The following is a 15,664-nucleotide window of genomic DNA, read 5'->3' as shown; positions in this document are numbered from 1 at the left end:
TACATAATATAAAAAATAAGAGAACTAATAAGTTAAACAAAGTCGAAGAGAAAGAAGAAGATGACATAAAAATATTGAAAGAAAATTAGGTTGAAAGAGAAGAGATGCGGCTAGGGTTTAACCGAAAAATAATCACTTAAATTTTTAGGAGATTATTTTTTATGTACGTGTATTGTCAAAAAAAAAAACAAGTTAACGGGTGATATATGACAAAAATAACGTAAAGATTGTCTTTTTAAAATTCATGTTCAATCGACTCCAGAGGTATTAATATATTTAACAGTGAATATTTTAGGCTGAAAATTAATAACGAAACAGTGATATAAATATATTTTTATATATAAAAAAAGAATGTGTTGTTTAATGATTTAATTAAATAATTATATTTTAATTTTAAATATAATTATATAAAAAATTGAAGACATTAAATTTATGTACTAATGGATATAAATTAGTATAATTCATATACTAACAGGCACTAACCACAACAGGTATAAACACACTAAATAATTGAAACTCGGCAAAATTTTACTATTTCAACATAAGATTGATTTGATTGAACAAGAGTAGAGTATACATATAGTTATCTCACTGTATAATTACCTGACTATATAAATTAGTATATAAATAGTTACCTGACTATATTAGTGTTGTATTATTGAGTCATTAGACTATCAAAAAGCTACAAAATAATCGTCTGATTATAAGACGTTGTTTTATTGAGTCATTTGACTATTAAAAGTTACAAAATGATCTCTCAACTATTCATTATGTTCCAAATTTATCATTTTTTGTTAACAAAATGACGATAATCTGAGCTAGATGTTAATATGTTGTCTAAGATATTAGGGTTGTTCACTATTAGGTTTTAACCGAATTAGTTCGGTTAATTCAACCGGCCACCGAATTAATTCGGTCAGAGAAAGGTTAATACTTTTTTAACATTTGGTTAATGATTAATTCGGTTCAAAATCGGTTAATTAACCGAATTAACCGAAACTATTAAACATTATATATATATTATAAATATATTTTAAGTTCAAACCCATTAAAAATTAATACTCAATTATTTTTTTAATCACAATATACTCATTAAATTATCAATACCTAATTAATTTTTAACTCAAATAAAAATATGAATCTATTATATTTAAATTAATCTAATTATAATTTTTTTTGATTAATTCGGTTAACCGACCGAAATAACCAAACTTTGTTCGGTTCGGTTAATATTTTCAAAAAAAGTTTCGTTCGATAAATTGTTAAAGAAAAAAGTTTGGTTAATTCGGTTAATAGTAATTTAGTTCGTCGATGGCAGAATTAATCGTTTAAACACCCTAGAGATATGATAAAATATGATCTCATAACCTAAAACGACTATCATACCTTCGACTATAGATTAACATTCAACTGAGATCATCATTAATTTTTAAAAGAAAAATGATTAGTTTGGATCATAATGAATAGTTGGTTGACGATTTTATAACTTTTAATAGTCGAATGACTTAATAAAGTAGCATTTTATTATCGGAGATCATTTTGTAACTTTAATAATCAGGTGACTCAACAAAATAGTGTCATATAGTCAGAGGATCATTTGTGTACTTTACCCTTAAATCAAATACTAACAATTAACAACAACAAAATGGTCAAAAGTCAATCCACTATAACCTTAAAAGGGGCGAGGGCTCCGCTCGTCTTCTTCTTCCCTAAAGCTAAAACTAATTTCTCCATAACCATCGGCTTCCAAAAGAAGGCAATTTGACTTTCCTTAGTTCCATTCCTCGCTTTAAAGCTTCACTTTCCTGCTTCCTCCTTTCTTCCGTTCTTTCTTCTGGTAAGAATCCATCTTTCATTGTTAATAGTCTCCGTACGCTCAATCCCTAAACCCTAATATTAAGATCAAGATGAATTGAGCTGTGTTTTCCTTAAAATTTCCGTTTCTGGTACCTGGGGGTTTCGTTTTCTAGGGCTTGGGGTCTTTTCCTTGGGCCTGAACTGTGCTTTTTTTTTTCTTTTCCCGTTTGTATAGAGTTGCTAGATTGGGTGATGGGGCAACTATTGTGAATTTGTACAGACTTAGTTTAAATATTTCTAGTCTTATCTTTCTAGAGCGTTGAGAGGAATTTGTTGTTCAACGGTTCGCTGTAAAAAAATGTCCTCGGCTGGTCTTGATGTTGTTACGATTCGAAATGAACCTTTGACTCCTTCCAGTCATTTGAATCTCAAATTGGATCATTGCGACAACGAATCTATTCGGGTGTATTTGGCATTTTCTGGATCGATGATTCCGATGCGGATTATGGAATCGGATTCAATTGAATCCTTGAAGCTACGCATTCAAACCTGTAAAGGTTTTGTTGTGAAGAATCAGAAGTTGGTTTGTGGAGGCCGCGAGCTGGCACGGAGCAATTCCCTTGTTCGTGACTATGGAGTCAATGATGGGAATGTTTTACACTTGGTTCTTAGGCTTTCTGATCTTCAGGTCATTAATGTTAAGACTTGTTCTGGCAAAGAATTTACATTTCGAGTTCGACGGGGACGTGGATATGATGTTAATTATGTGAAACGGCAGGTTGCTAAGAGAGAGAAAGGGTTTACTAATCTTGACGACCAAGAAGTTGTTTTTGATGGGGAGCAATTAGAGGATCAGAGGCTTATTGATGATATATGTAAGCATAATGATGCTGTGTTGAATTTATTGGTCCAGAAATCTGCCAAAGTTAGGGTTAAGCCTTTTGCTAAGAATTTTGAGTTGTCTATTGTGGCACCAGAATTGAAAGATAAGCGAGTTAATGACGTTGGTGTGACAGATGATAGAGTAAAATATGATTTTTGTGGTGGAGAGAATTATAGCAGAGGATATGAAGTTGAGAGACATGTTGTACCAAGGAAAACTCCTGACAGGGATTTTATACTGGAACCTGTTATTGTTAATCCTAAAGTTGAATTGCCATCAGTGATTGTGGAAATGATTAACTCCACATTTGACGGATTAGATAGCGGGAGAAGTCCAATCAGGTCTACGGAGGGTACTGGAGGAGCCTATTTCATGCAGGATTTGTCAGGCCAAAAGTTTGTTGCTGTTTTTAAGCCAATTGATGAGGAGCCTTTGGCGGTTAACAATCCTCGAGAACTACCAATGTCATCAGACGGTGAAGGGTTGAAAAAGGGTACAAGAGTTGGAGAAGGAGCGTTCAGGGAAGTTGCAGCTTATATTTTGGATCATCCTAAGAATAAGCGGCGCACTATATACGGTGATGAGAAAGGTTTTGCTGGAGTACCTCCTACTGCTATGGTCAAGTGTTTGCATAATGGGTTTAACAATCCTAATGGTTCACCAAAAGTCAAGATCGGGTCATTGCAGATGTTTGTGGAGAACAGCGGAAGTTGTGAGGATATGGGTCCTAGGTCTTTCTCAGTCGACCAAGTACATAAAATCTCTGTTTTGGATATAAGGTTGGCTAATGCAGATAGGCATGCTGGGAATATCTTATTGGGAAAAGATGAAGATGGGCAGACCTTGCTGATTCCTATTGATCATGGCTATTGCTTGCCTGAGAGTGTAAGTAACTTTCCTAATATGTCTTCATTTCCTGCAAATTCATGAATGCTATTATCATTTTTCCTGTTCTTTTTGCTTTAAACCCACATCTCTTATTTCTCTACTAGGTTATAAATGTTAAACACAATACACTGTATGGTTCCAATTCAACTGTGAATTTAACTTGAGTCACATCATAGATTCAGAATTAGAAGGTTATTGAACTTGTATTAGTTCTTATTTAGTCTAGAGACTAGTAAACCGATAATGTTATCCTGATTCTGTAATTCTTTTAATTTTAAGTCTTAACTGAAAAATAAGAGGCCAAACTCTTTTCTTTTTTTTTACCAAGGAATGATTGGGTGTCGAATTTTTTTCATGGATGTTAACGGTTTGACCTTAAAATAGCAATGAAATGAAATTTTAGTCACTTTATTTGACCAAAAAAATTCTTTAGGCACTTAAAACAAAAAAATGTATAGTTTGAGCACTTAATTTTTAGTTAAGCCCAATTTTAATTTGTTATTTAGCCAGCTGATTTATGCTGCCTGCTCGATTCTGCATCTTTCACAACATTGTTAATTTATGTTATACATGTTTTCTGGGCTTTGCAATCTTATTTTTTTCCCATGTTGTCTTTTGTTGTGTTTTCAAGGCTATTCATCGTTGTGCCCGTGTATGTTTTTTGTACAGTTTGAAGATTGCACATTTGACTGGTTGTATTGGCCTCAAGCTCGCCAAGCTTACTCACCTGAGATAGTTGACTATATAAAATCCCTGGATGCTGAAAAAGATATTGCCCTTTTGAAATACCTCGGATGGGATATGCCACCTAAATGCGCGCGTACCCTCCACATCTCCACCATGATTCTCAAAAAGGGTGCAGCGAAAGCGCTCACTCCCTTTGTCATTGGGAGCATAATGTGCAGAGAGAACTTGAACGGGGAGTCGATGATTGAGCAAATTGTACAAGAGGCAGAGGATCATGTGGGTCCTAATGCAAGTGAAGCTGCATTTCTCAAAAAACTATCCCAGATCATGGATCACCGTCTTGATGAGATCGCTGGATCGTCGTAATTGTTTTTGGTCATGCCAACCTCAAATCGCCTGGCATACTGGATATGGAAGCGCGATGATTTTAACTTAAGAAAAGGCTTCTTAATTTGAAGCCTTGATTCACATTTATTAAATTGATTTATTCAAGAATTCTTTTATTGTTCTTTTGAGATTTGTATTGGAGACATGGTTTTCTTTTTGTTTCATTTTTGCATGAGTTGCAGCAACTATTAGCTTTACACCATAATTTAAGGTTATCAAATTATCACTGCCTCAAGTCATTGCTGATGAATTACAACAGATATAGTGAGATAGAAATCTAAACCCTATAATGGGAATGCATCATTTACAGCAAAATGCCGAGTATATACCACTTATTGTTAATGATGGCGAAGGCTTACGACTTCAATATCCATACAGAATTCAAGAATCCTCGACTGCGATTAATATTCCAATAATATGCATCAATCGATCCAACTATAACATTTTAACTACAAAATAGGAATACGTCAATCGATCCAACTATAACATTTTAACTACAAAGGTTGGGTATGCAGGCACCACCTTCGGGATTTTTCTGTTCCTTCCATATCTGCCCCGTTACTCGCAGCTTCAACTCCTTCCTGTCCCCTCCAGAGAAGAAAAGCGCCATGTTACGCTGTATAATAAGGCCATCATGGCTATCCGTAACCTTTCGGTGGCTATCTCTTATGCTTCTTGGGGTGCCTTCCCAAATGAGTTTCCTGCCATTCCCCCCAACTTCTAGGCTATAACTGTAGTTGCGGGCTTCGATCTCATCGCCCATGAAACGGAGGAATGCCATATAAACAGGGGCCATCCCGAGCTGAAAGGCTTCAAAATGCAGACAGAAGTACTGACCAAAACAATAAAATACCTAAACATATATGACAAGATATTAACCATTTAGCATTCAGGAAAATCTAAGATTGTACTGTACTGTGGGACTTCAGGGCTGGAAGTTCAAATAACTGGCAACGAACATACATCAACAGCATATTATTCTTCATCTACATCAAAGCAGATTAGCAAGGGTTACACTGTCACGTATCTATATATCTAATGCATTTTATCAATGAACTAAAACAACAAACTAAATCAGTGAAGGCAAAGAGCTAGCAGCCAAGCACAAGAATGGAGAATTTGACTAAGCATCCTGCCATGGTAGCCTCTCTTGATTTCGAGAAACCACGGTGACGTGAGGCACTGGCTCCAAAAAGAAACTACCAATAGTATAATGGGCAGCTTTTTAAATTCAGGAATAGAAAACATTAGGCAACTTAGAATTTTACATTATTGGTTGTTCATCATGAATTTGTCGAATGTCTCCAACCTGAATGAAGAGTATGGCTACGATGTATGAAAGTGGCAACCTTTTCCAGTACATGCTCAACTCTGTCGTAGAAATGTCAATGCCGTATTCATAAACAAGAAATCACGAAATTGCCGATTATTATATCTTCTTTATCATTATCCATCATCTATTAGTTCAATTCCTAATCAGAACAAAGATGCCTAAGAGCGAGTATACTTACAGTGAGCAACCATGTTGCATTTTCTACTTCCTGAGGATTAGACTTCACATAACGATGGTTAAAGGTGCATCCAGTGTGCATGTCCACCTTGTGGTCATCCTTTAGGTGAGCAACAAGGAGAGGGATATCGCCAACAACAGCACATTCTGATCCAGCATATGGGCAATTGTATGGCCTGAAGTTGCATATGGCCTCATGTTTGAGCTTACTATAGTAGGGAAAGATCTCTGGGCATCCGAGTGACGTAAATTTGCAAGGCAGTTGAAGAGATTCGGCCACCTTCTCTAGTGCCAGGCATCTAATATCACCAAGCTCCTGCCTACAAGTGGGGCATCGATTGTGTACCCTTGTTTTACAGGTTGAACAGAGGGTATGAGCATTGTGGCACTGTGGAAAAGCAAATTTTAAAATACTTAAGATAAGAAATTATATAGAGCAGCTTGATAGAAACCCAGTCCAATGCTACTAGCACACAAATATGGTTTTAACAGCATACAAATATGGTTTTACCAGCACACAAAAGAAGCAAACATAGAAACATGCAGATGTGCCTAGGTATAAACATAAATCTGCTCATGCTAAAGATCCAGCACGAAACCCAACCCGAAGGGGAAAAATAGCGTAGAAGTGGCTGTCGTCATCCTGAAACATCATTGGCTATGGTCAGCTGCTTATTTAACCAACCACTTGTCCCATGCAGGCTAATGATATGTACATACACCCATAGAAGGAGAAAGAAAGAAAGAAAAAAAGAAAGAAAGATAAGTTGACAAATTTCATTAATTTCAGCAAATAATACCGTCTCAATTAAGCCTTTTACTAAACCATATATGTTCATGTGAGGAAGATTAAAAGAAAGAATAGGCACTAAGGCACTCTTCAATTACTATAGCTATAAACACAACCTTACCAGCATTGATTATACTCTAGATGAAACCACTATATCTGTGTTTTTTTAGTGAATTATGCAACTTTAAAACACATATTTCTAATGTTCTTGACTCCCGAAATATCCTAGGAAACTATCATGGGAATAGACATGGATTCCTATATATGCATGAGAATTGAGAAAATGATATTCTATGCGGCCTTTCAGTTTCCGTTCAATTTGCCATCTTAGCCTCTCCAGAATGAGAGAAAGAAAACCACAGCTTTTGACTTTTCTAAAGCCCTTCCCATCCCAAACAGCTACAGACATATCACCTTCATTTACAATCCATAATTCCCTGCACCTGTGCCGAAATTTACAACATAATTGACCCATCATCTACTTCAATTTGCTCCACTTTACTCTATCAAAAAAGGCGGTTATAAGTTTCATTGTCATACAGAAAAAGGACTCATGTTCACTTCTTTGTTCGATCAAAACAAGACGGTAGCACCGGCATAGTCACAACTCTCAATTCAAATGGAAAAGTTGTAAGTTGACAGTTGACACCATTGACCAGGATCAAGCCCCGATAACCTCATCCCCTTTCCCAAATTTGTAATGATAAAAAAAACCAAGGCAGTAGTAGCATTGTAGCGATTCACGCACAGGGCCTAATTCTAAAATAGTCAACAAAATAAAGTCAACCTCAAATAGCATCCCTGCAAACAAAGTTCTCCAGCATATAGTACTAGTTCTAACCCTAAAATCTCTGAAAATAAATTGCAACCCTAAAAGAGCACAATCAAAAACATAAGACTAAGCCTAAAAAGACAATAAATTGACTTTAAAAAGTCACGAAAAAAAGGAACAGATTAATACCATTCAAGCACCCCAAAAGCATTAAACAAAGATGTTCACAAAGAAGAAAAAGAAACCGGCCTGGTGGATCGGAAGGTACATGGACTTGGTACAGACAGGGCATTCAAGGAGTTCATGGACACTGGTGGTGCTTGGGTTAACTGCCGATGACACGTTACTGTTCCTGTTCCCATTGTTGCCGTGGGTCTTCAACAATGGAGAAAGCTGATGATGATGATGATGATTGTGATGGTGTACTTCATCATCATCAATCACATCTGAAGATGCCATACAATCAAATGATATCTGACTCCATCGGAAAAAGGAGATAAATTTACCAAAATTTATCACTAATTAACATCACAATTAATTGTAAATGGATGTAGCTTTGCTTTGTCGGGCGGCTGAGGTAATAGAAGGGCCAACTGGCTACGACTTGGACTAAATCTAAATTCTAGTAGATTGTTTAAGGTACTAAAATTTAATATATTTGAAAATAATTATTTTTAATTTAAAGATTGAAGTTATGTATAATTACAAATTTATTATAAAGTAACTATTTAAAATATATAATATTTTCATGATTAAAGTAAATATTTAAAATTATAACCCTATCTTAATATGAGAACCAAAACATGAATCAGCTCCGGTTGGAACCAACCCTACATTGTCTGGACTTTTCAGACAATGGGATATGATAGGACTAGTAATTAAGAAATAGGGTAAATTATGCATATAATACTAAAATTATCAGTTTTAGTCCGTTTTAATATTTAAACTTTCAAAATTTTGAAATCATATCTAAATTTAGTTTTCATTTCATTTTAATATATGTCGCTAAAAACTTAAAGTGTTTAGTACCTAAACTATCTATTTTGGTTTGTTTTAGCATTTAAACTTTCATTTTTTTCAAAACTTAACATTAAATTTTGAATGGAGTACTAAAATGAAACAAAAATCAAAGTTTTTAAAGGTATGTATCAAAATGAAAAAAACTAAAGTTTATGTATAGTTTTGAAAAAATTAAAAAATTTTGTATTGAAAACATGTCAAAATTAATAGTTTAAGTATTAAATGTCTAATTTACCCTACAAATATCATTGCCAAAACATTTCAAATATACTATAGGTCTTTGAATTTGAATTGGTAATTTGATTCTTAAGCTAATTTAGAAATAACTCTATTATTTAAATTAAGGAGATTACAAATTAATGTGTTCTACATACTCTTAATCATTTGATAATAAATGTTCAATCATCTCTACTATAATTGTTAGTACTCGATTTTGATACCTTTAAGAATAATAATTATTCTTTTAATCACATAGATAATTTGATTAACGCAAAACAACTCTAATTAATCAAAGGTAAAACAAAATTATGTACACAAGTTTTTTTTATACAAAATCCCCATGTTAACTACTACCATTAACATAGAATAACAACTTAAAAGGTAAATTAAAGCAAGATTTAGGGACATTATTATTATTATTCATGAATATTACCGGATTTATTTATTTTCTACTATGACATTACGTGGTCCGCCAAGCGAGGCCGAGCAATAGCCAGTAAAGGCTCGGCCTTGGGCATGGTCATCCCATAAACCTCCACCGTAATAATATCTTCGGGCCTCAAGCCTTCCGGCGGGCTCCAATCGAAGCAATGAAAGAGCCTGGCCAAAGCCATGAGCACCAACGTCACTCCCAGCGGCGCGGGGGGACACTTTCTTTTCCCGGCACTGAAAGGTAGTATTTTGAAATCGGCTCCATGGCTGATCTCGACTCAACTCCCGTCAGCTAGCCAGTGTCTCTCCGGCCTGAATACCTCGACGTCGTCCCACAGTTTGGTGTTCCAGCCAAGCCCGTGCGCGTTGATGAAGACACGTGTCTTCGCCGGGATGTGATAACCGTGGATGTTGGTGTCTCGAAGCGACTCGTGCGGGATCAAGAACGACCCCGCCGGGTGCATGCGGAACGTTTCTCGTACTACGCAGCGCAGGTAGTTAAGGTGAGGCAGATCGGATTCCGCCACCATACGGTTGCGACCCACGACGAATCGAGCTCATCTTGGATCTTACGTAGGACACGTGGATGCTTTATCACCTCCGCCATTGCCCATTCGTTGGTCACTGCTGACTTGTCCGTTGCCGCTGCTATCATATCCTAAAGAAAACACAAAACCAAGAAATAACCCACACACTGCACTGTAACTGGAAAAATTAGAATTAAAAGCTAAAGGTCTAATTATGGTCTTAGTCCTTGTATTCTAAAAACTTATATTTATTCTATATTTTAATTTATAGATCAATCTAAAAGAGGATAGAACCTAATTAGAGCTTTGATATCGGTATCATTCATGAGAGGTTTAGCATCTTCACCGGGCAATGACAGCAAAACATCAACAAAATCCATTTCTTCGCCATCATCTTCTTTGCCAAAATCCTTCTTTGCTCTCCTATGTTCTTCAATGATCCTTTCATGGAAATCATCCACTCTCTTCTCCACTTCCCTCGTCCTTTTCTCGCACCCATGGGGATCCACCCACCTCCAAATGGGCAAATAATCCCCCCAAATAGATAATCCCCAGTTGCCAAAACAGCTCATGTGTTATGTGCATGAACTCCATGGTTTCACTTGGGCCAGCAGATTCGGCCCCAAAATATTGCCTCCCTAGCAACATCCCAGTCACATTGTTCATCGAGAACGCACCCAAAACTTCCCTCAAGTTCGCTGCCTTCCCGAGCCGAAAACGTCCCAGTCACATTGTTCATCGAGAACGCACCACAATTGGACCATTTCAACACTTATCTTCTGATAGGATCTTGCTTTGCTTGTTCAATGGCTATTATTGTTACTACTACAAGAAAATTCTCTTCCTTCGTTCTTTTCAACTAAAGTTGGATATACCCTTTATAGAATTTGAAGGAAAAAAAAAAGGGAAGGGATGGCCTTGAATTCAAGAAGATATTAGGTTTTCTGCACCCAGCTTTTTCTACCCTACTTAAACAAAGCCTACAGAAATGATTGGTACAAAATGTGTACTGTTAATTTCACAACCCCAGAATTTGAATGCTTCTTTTGGGTTGTTTCCTGGTTCCTGCACCATTCACATTCATGTTCTTTTACCCTTTTTATCATACAGAATAAATATTCAGCAACATTGGCATATTATAGAATCCTCAAACGATACATAATAATGCTGATGAGGCAAAGAACAAAAAAAATAAGTATCAATTTCTAAGCAACATTAAATTTACAAATTTAGTTCATCTTGCAAAGATATCTCATTATGACAGATATGAATATGATATAAAAAGAAATCATAGAAATTTTGCTGTCCTATTTGGACAATAAGTAGTTATTTCTTCTACTCCTACCAGGTTCCTTATGCTTCTTTAAGGATTACTTACTACCTGTGTATCAAAAACATTCTGAAGAAGCTTTTTCTAATCTTGTTTTTCAGTTTAATTTTGCACCTATGGACTATGTTAAATGCGATTGTGTGCTATCTAAGGGATTTGAGTCGCGCGAAAATGCTGCAATCAACTTCTCCCTTGTTAGCTTCTCATATCCTTGAGGCTCGATAAGGAATGTATGGTACACGGTGTCATCTGTTGCGGAAAGTTTTGACTCGAGCATGTTGATCTGTGCTTCTTTGAGTGCTTGGATTACTCTTGATGCAGGATGTGAATCTAGAGGGCAGCTTACTTGTATAACAACCTCATCATGAATGGCTTGAACATTGATATCGGGAGCTCGGATATGGTTCTCTGCATTTGCATTTGCATTAGGATCCGATCCTGACAAAACTCTTGGAGTACTACTGCCAAACCTCTTCCTCTCGGCTTCCATGGCATTTAGCTTTGCCTGAAGTTCGTTGATGTAAGCAATTGCATCTCCTAACAATGAAGCTTTATCCATCTTTGATATCTTGGGCACCACAGCTCGCAAGGCATAGAACCGCTGGTTCAGCTTTTCGCGCCGCTGCCGCTCTGCTTCGACATGATTTAGAGGCTCTTCTCTTCCATTAGCAGGCTTTCTACCCCTTTTCCGGGGCCTCCTAGCATCAGCTGCACTTGGCTTCTCTTCCAGGCACAAAACTTCGACATCCGAGTGCTCAAAACCAGTCCTTAATGGCCTAGTAATGGCAGAAGGCCTTGAAGTAGCCCCTGAAAAATCAATCTGTATTTGAGCGGGCTCTTGTGATTGATAGTGGTTAACCTGAAAGTCGCCCCTAGCTCCTTTAGCAAGCTCTTCAAAACTATTCACCGTATTTTTTCGAGAAGCAAGTGAACTCCATTGTTTCACTCCATGAACATGTTGCAAACCCAAACCATGCACACCATTTTGATGACTCGAAAACGAAAGCCTGCCACCATCATCAGCATGTGCACCCCATGCAGCTCTATCATCAATATTTCTAACTGCAAGTTCCTGCCCAAAAATCTTTGGAACTCCTTCAACTGTTTCAACAATCCCCGAATTCGAGATTCGGGGATTTTCATCTTTCTTCTCATTCACCACAGGCATGGCTGCTGCCATTTCTTTAGCCCCAAGCAACGAAGAACTCGATGAAAACAAACTTCTTATCGATTGCAGCAACTCTAAGCTTTCAGGGACATGTCTCACAGACCCCAATTCAACAACACCAACATCCGTAGGAACCAAAACAATGGTCCGAATTCCAGCAGATTTTGTCAAAAACGACCGAACACAATACTCGGAACCCGGTTTCAATGCATCCGAGATCCAAACATGGTTCCCAGAAGCAAAACACTTCCCCGGACCGCCTTCTCCTCCACGAAAAGAGAAATACATGGATGCTAAAAAGAACATCTCAGTATCAGTGACTCTATCCAAACCAATAGCATAATTATCCTCACATGATCCACCGAACAAAGTATGCAATCTCTGCAACACCCTTCTCCTCATACGCTGCAGAGTCTCGTCTTCGAGTCGGGGAGCAAGAATCCGAGTAGCTTCGGATTCTTCCCCTTCTCTAGGCTCTCTGCAACACCCATCTCCCCAACCGAGTACCCAATTGCCAGAGTTGGAAGTCGAAATTTGCCAGAAAATGGCATAGTTCCAGCTAAAATTAGAAGCGTTGGGGCGGTCCACAAGATCTGAGAGCTTGTTTTGAAGATTCTCATCACCATTTATAGCCATTAAAAGGTTCTCATTTGAAACTGAACTTGTTAGCAAGAAGTCAAATGCTTTTGTTCCCAAAACAAAGGCAACCGTAGCCTTATCTTCATTGTTCCAATCCCAGCCTCCCATACCCACTTGAATTTGCATATCCTAAACAACCCCAGAAATGAAAAAAGATATTTTCTTTTTCAAATACCCAAATTATATCTCATCCATGAAAAAAAAAAGTAAACATTTTTTTCAATGTATTGAGTTTTCCCTATTTGCGGAGTTTAAAGTAACCATTTTCCTCCCTTTTCATAAAAGAGCAAAAATTAGAGGAAAAAAGAAACGATAATTGAAGAGAAATAATAATACACACCAGTTTGCACGAAAATGGCAATTTAGGATTAACAGAAGAGCGGGGAAAATCACAGAGCACTGTCGAAGAAACAAAACACAAAAAAACAAAGCAAAAGAGGCAGTTAAGATGGAAGCAGAAGAAGCAATCCAGTTTTTTATATATTTAAACCCAAAAAAAAGTCCAAAAAAAACCCTTTTTTAAAATTTCCCACTTTGTAGCAATTCGTGAGATGGAAAAACAAGGGATAGGAAGAAGGGGGAAAGGGAAAATTGTTGTTGTTATTTTTACAAGAGAACCATGGTTAAGCTGAAAGAGTTGAATACTAACCAAACCATGGTCAAAATTTAATTTATTTTTTGGCTTAATACCAAAATAAGTGCCCAAACTATACAATTTTTCTCAAATAGGTTCCTAAACTAATTTTCGTCTCATCCAGATGGCTAACGTTACAAACGTTACCCATTTAGGTGCTCGGGCCATCAACGGCGTTAATTTTCTCCGTTAAGTGACACGTGTCAAAATCTGGTGATTTTAAAATTTATTTTTTAAAAAATATTAAAAATATTATGATATTTATATAAAAACACTAATTTTCCTTATATTTTAAAAGTCCCAAAATCCCAAATCCAAACCTTAATCCGTTGTCGCCGCCTTTCCGGCCACAACCACCGCCAATGGCGTAGTCCCTACCATCCTCCTACTCATATATCATCGTATTTTCCTTCGATTGGTCGTCGAAATTGCGTGGGATCGAGATTTTAATCCTAGGGTTCGAGCCGTTTCAAATGTTTATTTGTCATCGATCGGTCATGATTTCATGGGGCTTTTGGTCAGCAGGGGGAGGGGAGGTCGAGTGGAGGCTTGACGACGGGCGGTCGATGTGGGTTTAGGGGTTGAAATGAATGTTTTCAAAGTTTTGAGTTTATTTCAAAATTTATGTTTTCTATTTTTTAAGAAAATATATAATTTTAAATAAATTTTTTAAAATTACCCTATTATGACACGTGTCATTTAGCGGGAAAATTAACATCGTTACAGGCCCAAGCACCTAAATGGGTAACGTTTGTAATGTTAGGCACCTGGATCAGACGAAAATTAATTTAGGCACCTATTTGGGAAAAACGATATAGTTTGTGCACTTATTTTGGTATTAAGCCTTAATTTTTTATGTTCAATTCATTTTTTTAATATAATTTAACATGTATTTATTTTTTATTATTAAAAATAATTATATTTATAATTTCTAAAATGTATAGAAGATACTCAAAAAAAACTTATACCTCAAGTTAACAATAATTATAAATTGAATTATACAATTATTGATTAATAATTTTTTTATAATTCTATGGGTGATTATAAGGTGATATCTATTTAAAAGAATTCAATTATTAACAACACGTGTATTTTACAAACATAATTATTTTAAATCAGGACTTTTAAAAGATGATAATCTCTTTCAGTTCAAGACCGGTAAAATAACAACTTTGAGACATGATGGAATTGAAAGTTTAACAAAAAGCAGGTCTTAGGATACCAATAACTTTTAATAAGTTTGAGATTTGAAGATTAATCAGGTAATTAAGCCATAATAATGCATCCTCCGAGGCCCTTAATTTTGTATAATCTTAGGCAAGACCAAAGTTGAGACTGATGAGCCTAATAAAATAACAAAAAATAAAGGAGGAAAGTGTGATTTGTGGGCTAATCTTATTTACTTACAGACTTTATTTTATAATAATGAAACATAAAAGTTGTAGTAGTATAGTTTAATTATAAATTGTGTAAAGTACACGAATGATTCATCGACTATAGGGTGTTATTTTATTAAGTCCCTCGACTCTTAAATGTTACAAAATTTTTCCTTCGACTATAGTTTGTTACTTTGTTGAGTCTCTTGACTGTTAAAAGTTACAAAATAGTCACCCGACTATTCACTATAGAAGGATTTGGTTCTCTTTCGTTAAAAAATTGATAGTATTATGAGCTGAACGTTAACTTTCTGATTGTAATTTGATAAAATATGATATCGGAATCTCAGCCATCATGCTATCGTCCAGCTCAGTCAACCGCCAATCTTTTAATAGAAAATGACGACTTTTGGACGTAATGAATAGTCAGATGATCATTTTGTAACTTTTAATAGTTGAGTATCTTAACAAATCAACATTCTATAGTCGAATGCCCATTTTAAAATTTTTAATAATTAATGAAAGAGATCAATTCAAAAGTAAACTCATCGACCGTGTGAAAATGAGAAAAAAGAGGTCATCTTAAATGAGGGGGGGGGGGAAGA

At 36.1% G+C, this 15,664-nt stretch overlaps 3 protein-coding genes across 4 annotated transcripts; 1 reads left to right on the top strand and 2 right to left on the bottom strand.

Annotated features, from left to right (window-relative positions):
* Nucleotides 1-1,685: 1,685 nt before the first annotated feature.
* Nucleotides 1,686-4,702, top strand: LOC120207188 (phosphatidylinositol 4-kinase gamma 4-like). Its single transcript, XM_039206705.1, has 2 exons — nucleotides 1,686-3,565; nucleotides 4,238-4,702. Exons 1-2 carry the CDS (start codon nucleotides 2,156-2,158, stop codon nucleotides 4,619-4,621), a joined length of 1,794 nt encoding a protein of 597 aa, XP_039062636.1. The 5' UTR covers nucleotides 1,686-2,155; the 3' UTR covers nucleotides 4,622-4,702.
* A 264-nt stretch (nucleotides 4,703-4,966) lies between these two features.
* LOC120207185 (E3 ubiquitin-protein ligase SINAT3-like) lies at nucleotides 4,967-8,290 on the bottom strand. Of its 2 annotated transcripts, none has more exons than XM_039206701.1 (3): nucleotides 7,964-8,290; nucleotides 6,154-6,540; nucleotides 4,967-5,474 (listed from the first exon to the last, which is right to left on the bottom strand). In XM_039206701.1, the coding sequence occupies exons 1-3, from the start codon at nucleotides 8,171-8,173 to the stop codon at nucleotides 5,133-5,135; spliced, it is 939 nt and encodes a 312-aa protein (XP_039062632.1). In that variant the 5' UTR covers nucleotides 8,174-8,290; the 3' UTR covers nucleotides 4,967-5,132. The 2 variants fall into 2 exon arrangements, with proteins under 2 accessions (XP_039062632.1, XP_039062631.1); XM_039206700.1 differs by having other exon boundaries at nucleotides 4,967-5,495; nucleotides 7,964-8,289.
* A 2,802-nt stretch (nucleotides 8,291-11,092) lies between these two features.
* LOC120207184 (transcription factor MTB1-like) lies at nucleotides 11,093-13,600 on the bottom strand. The gene has a single exon (XM_039206699.1). The coding sequence runs from the start codon at nucleotides 13,173-13,175 to the stop codon at nucleotides 11,364-11,366; it is 1,812 nt and encodes a 603-aa protein (XP_039062630.1). The 5' UTR covers nucleotides 13,176-13,600; the 3' UTR covers nucleotides 11,093-11,363.
* Between the last annotated feature and the right edge of the window lie 2,064 nt (nucleotides 13,601-15,664).

The sequence above is a fragment of the Hibiscus syriacus genome, unplaced genomic scaffold, assembly GCF_006381635.1.
Source record: "Hibiscus syriacus cultivar Baekdansim isolate YM2019G1 unplaced genomic scaffold, ASM638163v2 tig00014370_pilon, whole genome shotgun sequence".
Lineage (NCBI taxonomy): Eukaryota > Viridiplantae > Streptophyta > Magnoliopsida > Malvales > Malvaceae > Hibiscus > Hibiscus syriacus.
This window is presented reverse-complemented; position numbering and strand designations above follow the sequence as displayed.